This window comes from Oncorhynchus mykiss, chromosome 4 (assembly GCF_013265735.2).
Source record: "Oncorhynchus mykiss isolate Arlee chromosome 4, USDA_OmykA_1.1, whole genome shotgun sequence".
Taxonomy (NCBI): domain Eukaryota; kingdom Metazoa; phylum Chordata; class Actinopteri; order Salmoniformes; family Salmonidae; genus Oncorhynchus; species Oncorhynchus mykiss.
The window spans coordinates 8,219,024-8,237,008 of NC_048568.1; the positions used below are offsets into that span (position 1 = coordinate 8,219,024).

At 45.1% G+C, this 17,985-nt stretch overlaps 1 protein-coding gene across 1 annotated transcript in view; it reads right to left on the reverse strand.

The window, feature by feature from the left end:
• Positions 1 to 4,221: 4,221 nt before the first annotated feature.
• Positions 4,222 to 17,985, reverse strand: part of LOC110522024 (acyl-CoA:lysophosphatidylglycerol acyltransferase 1) — an 85,170-nt gene continuing 71,406 nt past the window's right edge. Inside the window, exons 7-8 of the mRNA XM_036975552.1 lie at positions 8,341 to 8,447; positions 4,222 to 7,579 (exon numbers count right to left, since the gene is read on the reverse strand). Coding sequence (XP_036831447.1) covers positions 7,428 to 7,579; positions 8,341 to 8,447 — 259 coding nt within the window. The 3' untranslated portion in view covers positions 4,222 to 7,427. The remainder of the gene's footprint in view (positions 7,580 to 8,340; positions 8,448 to 17,985) is intronic.

Below are 17,985 nucleotides of genomic sequence, written 5' to 3' on the forward strand. Positions count from 1 at the left end.
TACCAGGACATTTTAGCCCAAAACCTGGTTGCCTCTGCCTCTGAAACCTTGGCTGCAAGCGGATCTTCCAGCAAGACAATAGCCCCAAGCGCACATCAAAATCCACAAAGAAATTGTTAATTTGCCACAATTAACCATTTTGCAATGGTCATCCCAGTCTCCGGGCTAAAACCCATTGAAAACCTGTGGTTTGAATTGAAGTGGGCAGTCCATAAGCGCAGACAAAGGATATCAAGGATCTTTAAGGAATCTTCTGTATGGAGGAATGGTTTAAGATCCCTCCCAATGTGTTCTCCAAATCATAAAAACTTTTAGAAAAAGGCTCAGTGCCGTTATCTTGGCACGGTAAGGTATTGAAAACAGGAGTGTCAATCATTTTGACCCCTACATTTCTTAGAAAAAATATCTTACTTGTTAAACAAAATCTCTCTCTGAGCAATTGTAATAGTATAAAATAATTTCCCTTTTTTTTGAGCATACAATATAGCTCAGTAAATTATTTATTTATTTTATAGTCTTTTTTTGTTCATCTTGTGTGTGGGTAAATTTGTGTGTATCTGCCTGTCTGAATGTGTATCTGCACGTGTGTGTGACTGTATGTGTGTAAATGTGTATGTGTATCTGCTTGTGTATGTGTGTGTACAGCACACGTGCCTCATGGAAGAGTTGGTGGTTCTCTGGTGTCAGCTGGCGTCACACACAGGAGTAATTTAAGTGAGGATGGCAGATTAGCGACGGTTGGGGGAGCCGGTGACTACAGTATTCATATGCCTGCTTCCCCTCATGGTTATTTCTGTCCCCCTCGCAGGTCACCCTGGCCTTCCCCCGCCACAGAAGCAGTTTTAGTGTTTGCGGACTCAAGGGGAGATGCCACGAACCACAACATTCATCAACCAGACCAGAGCAGCTGAGAAATGGAACCCCGAGGAGCTATAAGGGTGCAATTGCAGCCCCCAATTCAAGGCGTTTCTGAATGTGGGCATTCCTGCATATGTAGGAACCAATAACCCCCACAGAAGGAGCGGGGGCGACAATGGTAGCTAGCTAAACGTATACCGGTACACGGTGTCCTTTGCCCCCACCTGTTGGGCACTGCTTTCCTGTAGTTCTGTTAACGACGGTGAGGATTGGTGTTTGGCAGGCAGGAACGAAGGACACTGTTTACTAGCTTAGCCAGCTAGTCCTAAGGAGGACTCCGATACACAGCAGGTGGGGGTGACACCGTGTGCTAGCTAACTAGTAAGCTAGTTAGCAGATGCTGTCGCGAACTATCAAGCTAGCTAGAACACGGTGTCGCCCTATCCTCCCGTCTGCTGTGCTAGTGGGAGGCAGAGACGACTGGAAGACAGTGGCCTTTATTTACCTTTTGACCCACATTCAAAAGTGTCACACAAGCATGAAGATGTTATTCACATCAGGTACGGGGTAAAGTTTCCCCTATAGGTACAGATCTAGGATTTCCTTACCCTAAATCTAACCTTCACCATTAGTGGGGGGGAATGCAAAACTGACCCAAGATCATCTCCTCGCCTCCCTTCCACCATCACTCCAGCTGCTATTGGATGACATGCCAGGCTGCCCACTCTCTCGTTCCCCGCTTCAAATCAAATCAAATTTGTCAATGCGCCGAATACAGGTGTAGACCTTACAGTGAAATGATTACGTACAAGCCCTAAACCAAAAATACAGTTTTAAGAAAATACAACAAAAAAAACAATTAAAAAAAGTAAGAGAAGAAAACAAATAATTAAAGAGCAGCAGTAAATAACAATAGTGGTGCTATATACAGGGGTACCGGTTCAGAGTCAATGGTGTCGAGGTAATTATGTACATGCAGGTCGGGTTATTAAAATGGCCATGCATAGATGATAATAGCAAATAGGCTGGGTAGCCATTTTTTGGTCCTTCCTCTGACACTGCCTGGTATAGAGGTCCTGGATGGCAGGAAGTTTGGCCCGGTGATGTACTGGGCCGTACACACTACCCTCTGTAGTGCCTTGCAGTTGGAGGCAGAGCAGTTGCCATACCAGGCAGTGATGCAACCCGTCAGGATGCTCTCAATAGTGCAGCTGTAAAACCTTTTGAGGAGCTGAGGACCCATGCCTAATCTTTTCAGTCTCCTGAGGGGGAATAGGTTTCGTCGTGCCCTCTTCACAACTGTCTTTGTGTGCTTAGACCATGTTAGTTTGTTGGTGATGTGGACACCAAGGAACTTGACGCTCTCAGCCTGCACCACTACAGCCCCGTCGACGAGAATTGGGACGTGCCCTGTCCTCCTTTTCGTGTAGTCCACAACCATCTCCTTTGTCTTGATGACGTTGAGGGAGAGGTTGTTGTCCTTGCACCATACGGTCAGGTCTCTGACCCAATAGGTTGTCTCATCGTTGTCGGTGATCACTGTTGTGTCATCAGCAAACTTAATGATGGTGTTGGAGTTGTGCCTGGCCGTGCAGTCATGAGTGAACAAGGAGTACAGGAGAAGACTGAGCACGCACCCCTGAGGGGCCCCCGTGTTGAGGATCAGCGTGGCGGATGTGTTGTTACCTACCCTTAACAGCTGGGGCGGGCCTACTGTTTTATCTGTATTATTACACCTCTACTGTGGGGCTCTATGGGCCTACTGTTTTATCTGTATTATTACACCTCTACTGTGGGGCTCTATAGGCCTACTGTTTTATCTGTATTATTACACCTCTACTGCGGGGCTCTATAGGCCTACTGCTTTATCTGTATTATTACACCTCCACTGTGGGGCTCTATAGGCCTACTGTTTTATCTGTATTATTACACCTCCACTGTGGGGCTCTATAGGCCTACTGTTTTATCTGTATTATTACACCTCTACTGCGGGGCTCTATAGGCCTACTGTTTTATCTGTATTATTACACCTCTACTGTGGGGCTCTATAGGCCTACTGTTTTATCTGTATTATTACACCTCTACTGTGGGGCTCTATGGGCCTACTGTTTTATCTGTATTATTACACCTCCACTGTGGGGCTCTATGGGCCTACTCTTTTATCTGTATTATTACACCTCCACTGTGGGGCTCTATAGGCCTACTGCTTTATCTGTATTATCACACCTCCACTGTGGGGCTCTATAGGCCTACTGTTTTATCTGTATTATTACACCTCCACTGTGGGGCTCTATAGGCCTACTGTTTTATCTGTATTATCCTGAAGAGCAGGGGTCTGTTCAGAAGGGTATAATGTTACAAAATGTTCAGATAGAAATGTATTTTGTAGAACAGGTATGATATTCTGCCTTTCAGAATTGGAGATTGTGTCAGCTCTATTCATTACATTTTATCTGCAATGTCCTGTAACGTTTCACCTCACTGGTTACACCCCAGGAGGAAACATGATGACATTGATTAACTTCCTCAAACATGTGCTGTGTTCAGTCTGGCACACTGTAGCAAAATATTTTTGGAACAGAAAAGGAACATCTATGATCTTATTGGATGAGTTTAAGTAGTACCTCCCACCTCGCTTCGAAGCGTCTTCTTCCGGCTGAACACGACCTCCGTTTCACAGCTGAAAGAGAATCTGTAATGTAAACCATTGGCTCTCGGTGGCCAAATGAAAGAAGCCACTGTTAAACAACAGCCACAGGCCAAAGCAAACACAGGCTTTAGTTACTGTACCTGGAGACCGCTCTGCAGCGGTGTCACATTCAGTGCCCAAGTCAATAGAGAATGAGGAAGTTCGCATGACAACAAACCTGGCAGAAGCAATCACATCACCATCAATCACAATTCAATACTTATTTATTGTGCTGTTTTTAGGTGTGGAAAACAGGGGCTTGCTTACCCATGCATTTAAAATACAAGATTTGAATGGTGTTTGATTGACAAATGTTGTAATGCTGCGCTATTAATAGGATTTTTTCCCTTATTTTCAAATTAGGGGGTGGGCCTTCTTGAAAACATTTCTCATGTTTCATTATGTACTGTACTATGAGTTCAGATCACACATTCTATGACAGTGACATACTTTAATTCACCGTCTACATTTCCAATATATCAGAGAGAGAATGTCTCCAATTAAAATGTATGGACGTTTGAACATAAACTCAAATTAGGAGTTTAAGTGTGTCATCTTAAAAGTGAAGGGAAGTGCACAGACACCTTTTGAAGCGTGTCACACACATCAATAACCAACAGTTGTGTAGCACATCAAACACTAAGTACACGAGGCAGAGGAAAAACCAGACAAGCTTTCAGGATCTTCATGACCATCAGTTTATTCCAGCACAAGTTCTTTGTGTGGTAAAATGGCTGTGTAGCTAGGAAGAAAGGGAGGAGTACAAAATGGAAAATGACAGTTTCTAGTATTGTTTGTTAAAATTCCTAACATAGTATTTTTTTCTTCTTCCTAAAACCATATCTAGGAAAATAATCTTATTTCCCCCTGCCTTTCTTTGGAGATACACTACATTTTTCTGTCACTCTCTCACATTGAAGGGCAATCTCACGGGACCGGCATGAAGATGACACCTACAAATTGAAGGCCCATCTCCAAATGGACTCTCTCCCGAACCAGCCAGCCCTCTGCATTTCATACACAGCCTCTGTTACTGTACAGTATTTCCACGCTTTCGGAGGTGACGACTACAGTCCATTCCGTTTGAATTACTTAAACATCATGATTTTGGCTGTTCCAACCAATTTGTAAATTCTTCTGTGTGGCTTTTGCTCCATTAAAAACCATGGTAATAATAACAATTATGGGACAGAACTGCTGCATCATTGCTGGGCCGTGACTGAATTCCCCTACAACGTGAAGAGTGATTTGGAATTCTTTATTTTTACGTTTCAAATAAAACATTTGATGCCCTACCACTAGACACTATCTTGGTACCACCATAAGATTTACAAAGGCTCGATGGAGATCAGTAAGATGGCAATATCTCCACCAAGCCCAATAATAGTCTAGATAGGAGATTTGCAATACTGCATACACCAATCAAGTCCCTTTAAGATCTACACGTTGGAATTAGCCTAGGTTGAAGATGACAAAAGATTAAGACAACGGGATTCTAATATCCCATAACTCTTTGCAAAAATGGGACCAGCGTTGCTAGTTAGCAACGGTGCTAGTAGTTAACAATGGGGCTGGTCCAATTCATTTGTTTATTTTCAAACACTGCATAGAATTATTATGTTGTCTTAACCTATATTTTTTGGACCTAGGAATCCATCAGTGTCTTTAGGTGGAGGGGCTATGATTTGGTTCAAACCTGGGCCTCTGTCCCTGTTCTAATACTTCAGAAAGGCATCCTTCCTTCCTTGTTTTGCTGAGGTAAGCACATATCGATAAGAGATTGGATAGGTGTAGACGAGGTAACCACCCTGTTTCTTACACTAATCCAACCAGTTCAGATCTGCGATTTCTTCAAGGTAGGAAGGAAAGGATGCATTGCTAACGTATCCCAACAGGGCCATATGTGTATCACTGAGCATTGTGACAGTGCAGGAGCTGAGAGCCTGGCCGAGCTCTCCGGGTTCATGAAGCACACATAAAATAACATCCATGCCAGAGGTCAAACCAAAGGTCAAGGAACAGGGTAGTAACACAGAAGTGACAGGTCGAAACTATTTTTATCATTTTTTTGTTGTTTTTTAAACATTCATGATATTTCAAAACTAAAAACAAATAAGAAATAGTCGGACCAAGAGAGAGAGATAACATCGGTTGCAGTCACTCACAACAATGAATTTCTTCCTCAGCTTCGTTATTTACAAGATTAAATATACTCATGGCATAAGGACAAAAGTTCAAGTAATTTAAAAATGAAATAATAACTGACCACTAAGAGTGATTTGCCGCCACAACTCGGATATCGCAGATCAGTGCGACATCATTATAATTATATATATATATTAAAAAGAGGGGAGGAAAAAGTCAACCACACACACTCACTTAGGCAGGTTACGCTGTAAATTTACAGTAATGACACCTACGAGTTTGTAAGCCAAAATTTAAATTTTAGAATGCCGAGCATTAGGGTAGCTCCGCCTATAAAAAGTATATTTTTCTTATGTCATTCCCCACCCCATGACACTAAGCATATGGCTTAAATATTTGTAAAACTATGGAGTCCAATGGGGAGAAATTCAGCTTTGTCCGCCTTTTTCAGTTTGGCTCACTGAGACAGTCCTATATGGGCAGAGATCCACTCTGCTCTGTGTAGCTGCACCATATCTGTGTGTGTGTGTGTGTGTACTAGTGAGGGCAGGGGATGTTGAGAATCTGCATCATCACGGGTGTTAAGGGAGTTATTTTTCAGGGAGGGGGGGTCGGATCAGAGTGCTGTCCCAATGTGCCATCAGTGTTTCGTCATCAGCATTTGGGCACTGCCCCCCCACCGGGTTCCGGAACCACCCCACGTTGTGGAAACAGTCTTAACAAGAGCCTGACATCGTTGCCAGCTTCCCTTTAGGCCCAGACAGGGGGCCGCCAGTGTAAACAAGAAGATTCCCCTTCAGTCAGTCAGCTCAGAATACAGTCTTGGACAGACACATAGTAAAGTAAAGTCTCGAAGACGACAAGGTAGGTGGTCTACGACAACACCAACGACGATAACAAATGCAATGGTCGTTGTTAGGGGGAGAGGGGATGGTTAGAGGGCGGGGCAAATGAAAATCAACTAAATAAAAAACAAACAGCTACCGTTCAGGAATATTTCCTGGAGTGGGTGGTGGGGTAGGGGGCAGTATGGATCCTTTTAGTGCAATGAAGGCCATAAGAGAGGGGTCAGAAGTGGTAGTCTCTGATCGGGTACATACAACAGCCCCCTCTCTCTGTAATGTGGGCCCAACCATCTAATCAACAGTCCTGGAGAGAAGTCCAAAAAGAGGGGGGGGGGGGTATGAGGGCAGACAATGCACAAACACACACTGTAAAATTACACCTAAAGACCAGGGAGAGAGTCCACTTGAGAACAATTTCAGTTGTAGTCCTGAGCCTCATTCTTGATCTGAGAGTAAAACTGGGCGTGTGGGTCTGGGCGTGTGGGTGAGTTCAGTTGAAGTGTACGAGGACGTGTGTAAACAGAAAAAGTGTGTGAGAGAAATGAGAGACCATCACCTAGATTGGCGCAGGTGTGTATCCAATAAGTTAGTGCGTAAACACGATTCATGTTCAAAATTAGGGGCTTCAGTCAATCATGTGTGTGTTTGTCCATCCGTCCGTCCGTCCGTGTGTGTAGGTATTCATGTATCCAGGAGGGGAAAAAAGACTCCAACATAATCTTTTTTTGTTTCCAGTCCCTCCTGCTTTTTGCAAAATGTACATTCAATCCATCGTAGGGAGGAAGGATGGTACTGGGGAGGGTGCGCTATCGGCTGATCCAGGAACAGTGCCAACAGGATCCGGTTCACTTTAAAGAACCTCCTTAAAACCGCCATCCTCCTCAGTGCACTCAGAACAAACGGCAGTAGAAGTACTGCAGGACGCTGTACCACAGGTAGCCCGAGGCGAAGGCCAGGAATTGGATGAAGCAGAGCTGCACAGGGTCAAGGGTCATCGCCCGGGAGACAGCCTCCTTCTGGCCTTTCGGCGGAGGGAAAGCTCCTGTTATGGGGGGCACAGGAAACACTATGGTCAGCTTCACTGTGATCACACCTCAATGTGGACAATCCCGATTTTATGAAGAGACAATAGTGATAGGCAGAATGAGAGGGCAGAAAGAGAGAGAAATAGGTAGGTAAGAAAGAGAGAATTAAAAGAGAGGCCAGAGAGCAAGAGAGAGAGTGATAGTGGCCAGAGAGAGATAATTCAGAGTGAAAAAGGCCAGAGAGAAACAGAGCTGAGAGAGAGAGTGATAGACAGAGGATTGAGAGAGAGAGTGATAGATAGAGGCCAGAGAGAGAGAGTGATAGATAGAGGTCGGAGAGAGAGAGAGAGAGAGAATTCAGACAGAGTGATAAAGGCCAGAGAGAAACAGAGCTGCGAGAGAGAGTGATAGATAGAGGCCAGAGAGAGAGAGAGAATTTGGCCAGAGTGATAAAGGCCAGAGAGAGAGAAACAGAGCTGAGAGAGAGAGTGATAGATAGAGGCCAGAGAGAGAGAATTCAGACAGAGTGATAAAGGCCAGAGAGAAACAGAGCTGAGAGAGAGAGAGAGATAATTCAGACAGAGTGATAAAGGCCAGAGAGAAACAGAGCTGAGAGAGAGTGATAGATAGAGGCCAGAGAGAGAGGGATAGATTATATTGCAAATATCCACAATAAGAATTGGCAATATGTACATTGTTACGTCATGCCCATAAAGCGAATTGAATTGAATAGAGGCCAGAGAGAGTGAGTGAAAGAAGCAGTGCAGTGAACACAGACCTGTTTCGTAGAAATGGGCCAGTAGATCCTCCTTTTCCACAAACCTCTGATACAGCCAGTCTGTCAGGGGTTTGGTCTCCACCGGAACCTCCTTTATGGGGTACACTCTGAGAGAGAGGAGGAGAGTTTTATTTTATTTAATATGTTCCTGTATGTATGCCGTTACACTTTCCATGTCCATGAAGTACTTGAGAGATGGAGAGTGAGAAGGAGCGAGAGAGAAAAAAGAGAGAGGGAGAGAGAAAAAAAGAGAGAGGGAAAGAGAAAAGAGATATCAGTATTATTGAAGTTCTTCTCAGTGAAGGCTGGCTGGATTGAGCGGTATCTGAAGCAGTTGTCCACAATGAGGGTGTCTCCTCCTCACTCCCTGAGCAGTATATCACAATGTAGTGTGTGTGTGTGTGTGTGTGTGTGGTGAGGTGTGAACTGCAATCCAAGTTGATTCATGTGTGCGTTAGAGTGTGTGTGGGTCTGTCTCTCTTTGTGTGTATGCACACAGTGTAAAAAAAACATGAACACCTACTCTGTCCATGACATAGAACCAGGTGAACGCTATGATCCATTACTGATGTCACTTGTTAAATCCACTTCAATCATTATAGATGAAGGGATGGATTTTTAAGCCTTGAGACAATTGAGATGTATTGTGTATGTGTGCCAGTGTGTGTGTGTGTGTGTGTGTGCGCGCGCATGTCCATCTCTGTGTGTGTGAGAGCAGCACGAGCCTCAGCTCTTTCAGGAGACTTCATTAGCAGGCAGGACAGTCATGGTGACAGGGGAGACAGTTGTGCTGATAGGGAAGCCAGCCTGACGGGATCCATCCCTGCCCTGCTCCTGACTCCACAGGACTACAGACACAGAAACAGCAGGCCCAGCAAACAGAGAAACACTACAGTATATAGGCTACCTTACCTAGCCTGGTCCCAGATCTATTTGTGTGGTCTTGCCAACTACAAAAACAGCAGGCTCAGCAAACAGCAATGCAGCAACGAAAAGAAAAAAAAAGGCCCATAAGCTACCTCACCTAGCCTGGTCCCAGATCTTGTTTGTGCAGTATTACCAACTTGGTAGAGAGTTGAATGCTGCAATGGAAAACAGGTCTATATAGGCTAAGGCTACCTCAGCTATCCTGGTCGGTCCCAGATCTTGTTTGTGAGGTCTTGACAACTTGGCAACATAGCACAAACAGATCAGCGACCAGGTAATAATAAGTAACCCCAAAACAGCTGCCTGCTGGTGGGAGTGCTGTTCCATTGTTGCATTAGTCAGTTCCAATTTCGCAGGCCTTGTGTGAAAACCGCCTGTACCACCAAGGCACGAGTGTGTATATGAGAGGACTGGATAGGTAGAAGCAATATGGTAGTAGCTTGACCCTGCTCTCGGATAGGCTGTGGTTCAGCCATATTGCTTATACCAAATCCAATCCTGTCAGAGCCAAGGCTACAGTCCTGCTGAACAAGAGAAGGCTAACGCAGAAAGTCAACAAACAAGCATACAGACTATAACCAAATACATCACATTTTGTGAAAAATACAGAAACTCCAACTCATCTCCCATGACAAAATCCTTGAATAGAAAAGCTACACAACTCATTGACTACAATGCTAACATCTACAGTACTGGACAGGATGACAATGAATCAGCAAGGATATAGCTCTGGTCCAGATCATATAGTGCACGTTCCACCACAATTCCAATAGTGGAGGAACACACACGAACACGCTGGACCAGAGCTAGGGTCAATGATACTATGTGCTGTTCCTGTTTTGGCCAGCAGGTGTCCCTAGTGGGCTGCTCTGTGTCCACACACCCACACACACACACACAAAGATCCAACTGAGAATCACCTTCAGACAGAAAAGAGGTTACCCTTCCTCTGGGGGAGATTCATCATTTCCCACGCAATCTCATTCATTCACTCACTACCCCTGCCAGAGAGAGTGGGACACCAGAGCAGTGTTCAGTAGGGAGAAAATGTTTGAGATGTTGGAGATGCTGCCTGAACTCGTCCAATAACAACCATACAGATTGTATTTTTTCTACACTGATCTACTGAAAATGATGTTGGAGAAAAGCAATGGGAGGGGTGGAGTGTAGTACATTGAGAGGTGATTGATTAAGATGCAGTTATGGAAATGCTACATTGTGTAGGCAGTGAGGCACATATTTCTACAGGTTAGAAATCCTGATGTTAGAGTTGTGTTTCAGGGCCTGTTACACACAACAGCGTCAACTCTTTCAGGATCTCTCGGTGTGTTTGTGTGATTTTCAGGGCCTGTTCTAGACAAACACAGCGTAACTCTTTCAGGATCTCTCGGTGTGTGTGTTTGTGATTTTCAGGGCCTGTTCTAGACACAAACACAGCGTCAACTCTTTCAGGATCTCTCGGTGTGTGTGTGTGTGTGATTTTCAGGGCCTGTTCTAGACACAAACACAGCGTAAACTCTTTCAGGATCTCTCGGTGTGTGTGCGTGTATGTTTTTCGAGCCTGTTCTAGACACAAACACAGCGTAAACTCTTTCAGGATCTCTCGGTGTGTGTGTGTTTGGGATGTTCAGGGCCTGTTCTAGACACAAACACAGCGTCAACTCTTTCAGGATCTCTCGGTGTGTGTGTGTGATTTTCAGGGCCTATTCTAGACACAAACACAGCGTCAACTCTGTCAGGATCTCTCGGTGTGTGTGTGTGTGATTTTCAGGGCCTGTTCTAGACACAAACACAGCGTCAACTCTTTCAGGATCTCTCGGTGTGTGTGCGTGTATGTTTTTCGGGCCTGTTCTAGACACAAACACAGCGTCAACTCTTTCAAGATCTCTCGTGTGTGTGCGTGTATGTTTTTCGGGCCATGTCTCAGACACAAATAGTATGTGCGGTGACTTGGGGATGTGGAATGTGCATGGCTGATCTTCCCAGTTCAATCGAGGTGAACAGACTGAGGAAAAAGCCCAATAACACATCACAACATATATCTAGTGTAACCCACCACTACCGCTTCAGCTTGATAAACAAATCAGGAAGAGGGTAACTTGGCCTGTACATGCTTAGGTCACAGGGGCTGGAACCAAAAGCGTACACTTTCCCCTCTTCACTCATACAAAACTACATTTCACAAGTTTACAACAGAGATTCTGGACCAAAGTTCTGTCATTGCAACTACCCTAAGACCAAGAGCATCTTCCCACAGTACGAGGGTCTGAGTAGTCGCAGAAGTATGTGTGTATACCACCGGCCAATACCATTATCTGTCAGAGCTGAGCAGTGTGTTGTGTTTGACTGTGTGTGTGTGTGTGTGTGTGTGTGTGTGTACACACACTGTACTGACAGAAACATGGCATGTAATTGCGCCGTTTTGAGACAGCGTGCCCTACAGAACACAACCCGGCTCCAGAACACTAAAGGGTGGACGAGAAAACATACACTGAAAATGAAACTGGGGTTCTCCAAATACTTCCTCTGCTTTTGAATTGATCTACAGCTAGTCAAAAGTGGATCACGAAACAGAAGCTGTCTAATCCCAACTATAGTGTGAGGACCAAACGGCACCAAGAGCTGGTCAAAACTAGTGCACTATAGGAGTTGTTTTATTTCGGTATACATGGCACCTAAAAACTGAATTGCGTAGACATCAAGAAAACAAAGTGAGTGTACATAACATGCTATTCCTCCAGCACTACCATTTGGCAGCACCCACTTGGGTGGAATATAGTGATATAGGGAACAGGGTGGCCAATTGGGATGCAACCATAGGCTACGTGAGAGCCAGCCATGGTCGCACACACGCCTGTTTCAGTGTAGCATGCCTAAGTAACCTATTACTGAGGCCCTCTCCGGTCCCGGTGTATGACGATAGCCCAGTAATCATAGAGCCTAGAGAGGGGAAAGAGAAGCTAGCTGGCTCTGGCCACTGAATGGGCGTTTAGGCCTCGGTAAACGGAGCTACAAACCTGCCCTTTCCTCTGGCAACGATAACCATGTAGGGTGATCCTTCTCTGGCGGTGTGGTGGATCCCTACTTGACTGCAGTAAGTGGAGCCTCTGGGTGGAGTATTATCTGCTGTTTAGAGGGGGGCTAGCTGGGGCAGATTTTCCTGTGAAAGAAATCCCAAAATGTAACTCCTCTCCTGTGCTCGAACACTGTTTGTTGTGCAGCGGGGTGTAACGCAGCGTGTACTCCAGTGCTGAAGGGATGTGTTGGCGCTCCACTGACAGGCAGGCAGTGTGTTGGAGTAGGGCCATGGTGGCAGTGGCGCGCCCCTCCTCTCTCCACCCTAACCCACTTGGCAGCAGCCCACGAGTTAAAGAAACATCCTGCCATGGCGCGTGTGTGAGCACACGCGAGTGTGTGTATCTTCGAGTTTGCGTGTGAGGGTTTGTGTAGGAATTTGTATCCGTAGGCGTGCATCTGAGTATGCGTCTGATTACAGTGCATTCGGAAAGTACTCAGACCCTTTGACTTTTTCCACATTTTGTACGTTACAGCCTTATTCCAAAATGGATTAAATCGGTTTTCCCCTTATCAATCTACACAATACCACATAATGACGAAGCAAAAAAAAACTGAAATATCACATTTACATTATTATTCAGACCCTTTACTCAGTACTTTGTTGAAGCACCTTTGGCAGCGATTACAGCAGAGTTATCTTGGGTATGACACTACAAGCTTGGCACACCTGTATTCCCATTCTTCTCTGCAGATCCTCTCAAGCTCTGTCAGCTATTTTCAGGTCTCCCCAGAGATGTTCGATCGGGCTCAAGTCCGGCTGGGCCACTCAAGGACCCATAAGGCGGCGCACAATTGGCTCAGCATCGTCCGGGTTAGGGGAGGGTTTGGCCGGGGTAGGCCGTCATTGTGAATAAGAATTTGTTCCGGGCTCTGGCTCGTCCACTCAAGGACAATTATAAACTTGTCCTGAAGCCACTACTGTGTTGTCTTGGCTGTGTGCTTAGAGTCGTTGTCCTGTTGGAAGGTGAACCTTCGTTCTAGTCTGAGGTCCTGAGTGCTCCGGCGCAGGTTTACCATCAAGGATCCTTCTTGGTTTCATCATGGTCTTTAGGTGCCTTTTGGCAAACTCCAAGCGGGCATGTTCCTTTTACTGAGGAGAGGCTTCCGTCTGGCCACTCTACCATAAAGGCCTGATTGGTGGTGTGCTGCAGAGATGGTTGTCAGCTCTACGAAGAGTCTTGGTGGTTCCAAATGGCTTCCATTTAAGAATGATGAAGGCCACAGTGTTCTTGGAGACCTTCAATGTTGCAGACATTTTTTGGTACCCTTCCCCAGATCTGTGCATCGACACAATCCTGTCTTGGAGCTCTACGGACAATTCCTTTGACCTCATGGCTTTGTTTTTGCTGTGACATGCACTGGCAACTGTGGGACAGGTGTGCGCCTTTCCAAATCATGTCCAATCAATTGAATTTACCACAGGTGGACTCCAACAAAGTTGTAGAAACATCTCAAGAATGATCAATGGAAACAGGATGCAGCAGAGCTCAATTATGAGTCTCAAAGCAAAAGATCTAAATACTTATGTAAATAAGGTATCTGTTTTTTATTTTAAATACATTTGCACAAATTTCTAAAAACCTTTGTCATTATGGAGTATTGTGTGTAGGTTGCTGAGTATTTTTTATTTATTTAATCCATTTTAGAATAAGGCTGCAATGTAACAAAATGTGGAAAAAGTCAAGGGGTTAGAATACTTTCCGAATGCACTGTATGTGCGGGTGTGTGTGTGCGTGCAGACAGAGCTGGGAAGGGCTCAGATTCCTCCTGTTGATTACCTCTAACAGCCTTTCTCATCATCCTGCGACTAGCGCACGGACGACAGAGCCGAGATTAACCTTTGTTGCTCAGTTGGTAGAGCATGGTGCTTGCAACGCCAGAGTTCTGGGTTCGATTCCCACCGGGGACCAGTAAGAAAAAGTATAAAAATGTATGAACTCACTACTGTAAGTCGCTCTGGATAAGAACAGCAGCTAAAATGACAACAACGGAAAAAAGAAGAAGAGAAAACCCATACATTTTGCAACATAAAACTTACAAGCGTTTCTTGAATGGACAAGTTCAGAGAGTACCTCCTCATAGGCTGTAATTTGTACGCAGCCACAATGAGACCTCCAAGTCCCCTACAGTCGTGGCCAAATGTTTTGACAATGACACAATGTTTTGAGAATGTATCCACTATCTACTGCCACAGGTCCTGTGAGGAGGAAACTGTTCTAACCAAGAGTGGCCACTTTATAAGATCCAAAATGGCGACTGTGAGACCTGGTGGGACCTTGAAGTTACAGGATAATCAGAGAGGCATATATAAATCTAGGCTATATATACACACACACTGAACAAAAATCTAAACGCAACATACATGCAACAATTTCAAAGATTTTACTGAGTTACAGTTCATATAAGGAAATCAACTGAAATAAATGCATTAGGCCATAATCTATGGATTTCACATGACTGGGAATTACATAACTGGTCATAGAAGGTAGGGGCGTGAACCCGAAAACTAGTCAGTATCTGGTGTGACCACCATTTGCCTCATGCAGCGAGAGACATCTCCACACAGAGTTGATCAGACTGTTGATTGTGGCCTGTGGAATGTTGACCCACTCCTCCTCAATGGCTGTGCGAAGTTGCTGGATATTGGCGGGAACTGAAACAAGCTGTCGTACACGTCGAACCAGAGCATCCCAAACAGCTCAATGGGATGCTGGCCTTCTAGGCAGAGTTCCACTGTCCAGCGCCTGTTCTTTTTCCCATCTTAATCTTCTCTTTTTATTGGCTAGTCTGATATGTCTTTTTCTTTGCAACTCTGCCTATAAGGCCAGCATCGCGGAGTCGCATCTTCACTTTTTACGTTGAGACTGGTGTTTAGTGGGTACTATTTAATGAAGCTGTCAGTTGAGGACTTGAGGCATCTGTTTCACAAACTAGACACTAATGTACCTCTTGCTCAGTTGTGCACCGGGGCCTCCCACTCCTTCTATTCTGGTTAGAGCTAGTTTCCTCTGTTCTGTGAAGGGACTAGTACATGGGGCGGCAGGATAGCCTAGTGGTTAGAGCGTTGGAAGGTTGCAAGTTCAAACCCCCGAGCTGACAAGGTACAAATCTGTCGTTCTGCCCCTGAACAGGCAGTTAACCCACTGTTCCTAGGCCGTCATTGAAAATAAGAATTTGTTCTTAACTGACTTGCCTAGTTAAATAAAGGTTTAAAAAAAAAAAACAGCGTTGTACGAGATCTTCAGTTTCTTGGTAATTTCTCGCATGGAATAGCCTTCATTTCTCAGAACAAGAATATACTGACGAGTTTCAGAAGAAAATGCTTTGTTTCTGGCCATTTTGAGCCTGTAATCGAAACCACAAATGCTGATGCTCCAGATACTCAACTAGTCTAAAGGAGGATAGTTTTATTGGTTCTTTAATTAGAACAACAGTTTTCAGTTGTGCTAACATAATTCCAAAAAGGTTTTCTAAATGATCAATTAGCCTTTTAAAATGATAAACTGTGATTAGCTAACACAACGTGCCATTGGAACACAGGAGTGATGGTTGCTGATTATGGGCCTCTGTACGCCTATGTAGATATTCCATTAAAAATCAGCTTTTTCCAGATACAATAGTCATTTACAACATTAACAATGTCTACACTCTATTTCTGATCAATTTGATGTTATTTTAAATGGACAAAAAAAATGTGCTTTCCTTTCAAAAACAAGGACATTTCTAAGTGATCCGAACTTTGAACGGTAGTGTACATACAGCAGGTATCCTGATCGGGTGTGTAAGGAAGTAAATCCACCAGCCTACAGGTGTGAACAATTCCAACTAATACAGAGGAACTTCCCTATTGCGCAAACAAAGCCAGTCAGAAAATACACAAGTATTTTTCGAATAGTCAGTGACAAACATTTAAAGATACTCCAACATCCTAGATTACTCAGTGTGAAAGTAATGACTGACACACACACACACACACACGGATATGTCTGCAGCCTCAGTCTCCTAATCTGCAGGTTAATCCTCTTGTTGACTAGGCACCTGCACCGGTGCACTACAGGACCTCCCTGTGCTTAGCTCAGCCACATCCCCAGCCAGAGTGTTTGTGTGTGTCTGACAATGTGTGTGCACGTCTTTCAGCCTCACAACAACCTGGGTCCCCGGTGAGGACCTCCGGGGCCGCTGACCCTGCAGGGGAGGTTGATTGTGGTCACGGCCCAGTGGAGAGTCCCCTAGCTGGGGTAGGCGGGAGCAGCGCCTGTCTCATTACTGGGCCTAATGAGTCTTTAGCCTTAATCTGAGCCTGGCCCAGCAGCAGCAGAGCGAGGGGCCTGGGGGACAGAGTGGGGGCTGTTGGAGGGCTGGAGGCGCCAGGGCTCACACAGATCACCCCCTGACGTCAGCCTTACGGCCCCCAGAGACCAGAGGGTGGAGAGAAGGGCCATTCAGCAGAGCCAGAGTCATCCAGGGCCAGGGAGGTCTGGACTGGCTGGAGCCCTGGGTCACGTTCATTTGGCACCAAATGGATTGAAACAGGGAGGGCCGACTGATACATATCCAATGAGAAATGCACATTTTTGCCATCTGTTGGAAAAGGGTTTGAAACACTTTGCTACAGTGTGCTTGAACGAACACAATCTTGGACGCAGTGGGCATTGGAACGGTAGAGGGCAAAGAGAGTTAGAACACGCTTGTGCGAGAGGGCATCCGGTCCGAGACCTGACTCTAGCCTTTAGAATGACGACATGGCAAATAAAAATATAGTAATCCCTTGATATAAATCACAGAGACCACTGTGATGCCATTGGAAAAGCACATGAATCAAAGCGGAAGTCATAAGAACAATGTACGATGAGCCACCTTACGAGTGGCCGTTTGACGAGCCTAGATATGAGAGAGTTGAGGAGAAGTACATGTCAATTGTGCACTCCTGCCTTATTAATGTGCGTGTGTGTATTTACTCATACATACATGCTCACACCTTTGACTGGACTCAAAGGAGGGGCAGCTAAGGGAACCTGAGGGGATCAACGCAGCCAGAGCAATGGACTGAACTTGGCTTGGTGTGTGTGAAAGAGAGCAAGAGTGTGTGCGCATGATCTCCTTAAAGAGATGTATAGAGGGGCAACAGACACAAATAGAAAATGCTTTTTTAGCAGCCGGTGCCAGCCTCGGCCTCAGCCTACCTGGGTGATAAATCCTCCTTCAGCCCTAGCGTCTTTTCTTAAGACCAAACGGCCTCAACAGTCTCCCATTCAGCGCTCTCTTTTTCCTGTTGAAGAGCGATTTCCCAAGTACAAATACAGTAAAGTCCACACACCAGGGGGACACATCCACCCCAATATTCAAATATGCTCAAAATGTCCCCCCCAATATATTGATATAAAAAATAAATAAAACAAAAATGTGCTATGCTACGACAGGCACCGCCGTACGAAATAATCATTAGCAAATGTAATCATAGCTAAACTTAACAAATTGCCATTATTATTACTACCGGTTCTAGTATTACGCTGTACTGCAGTTCTGCGTGTGGTTTGTTCCAAGTGGTGTTGCCGTACCCCAGCAGAAGCAGTTGCTCGACTGCTGTGGTTAGGTACAATCAATGTCAAACACTGTCTCTCTATTTCATTACTTTCAAAT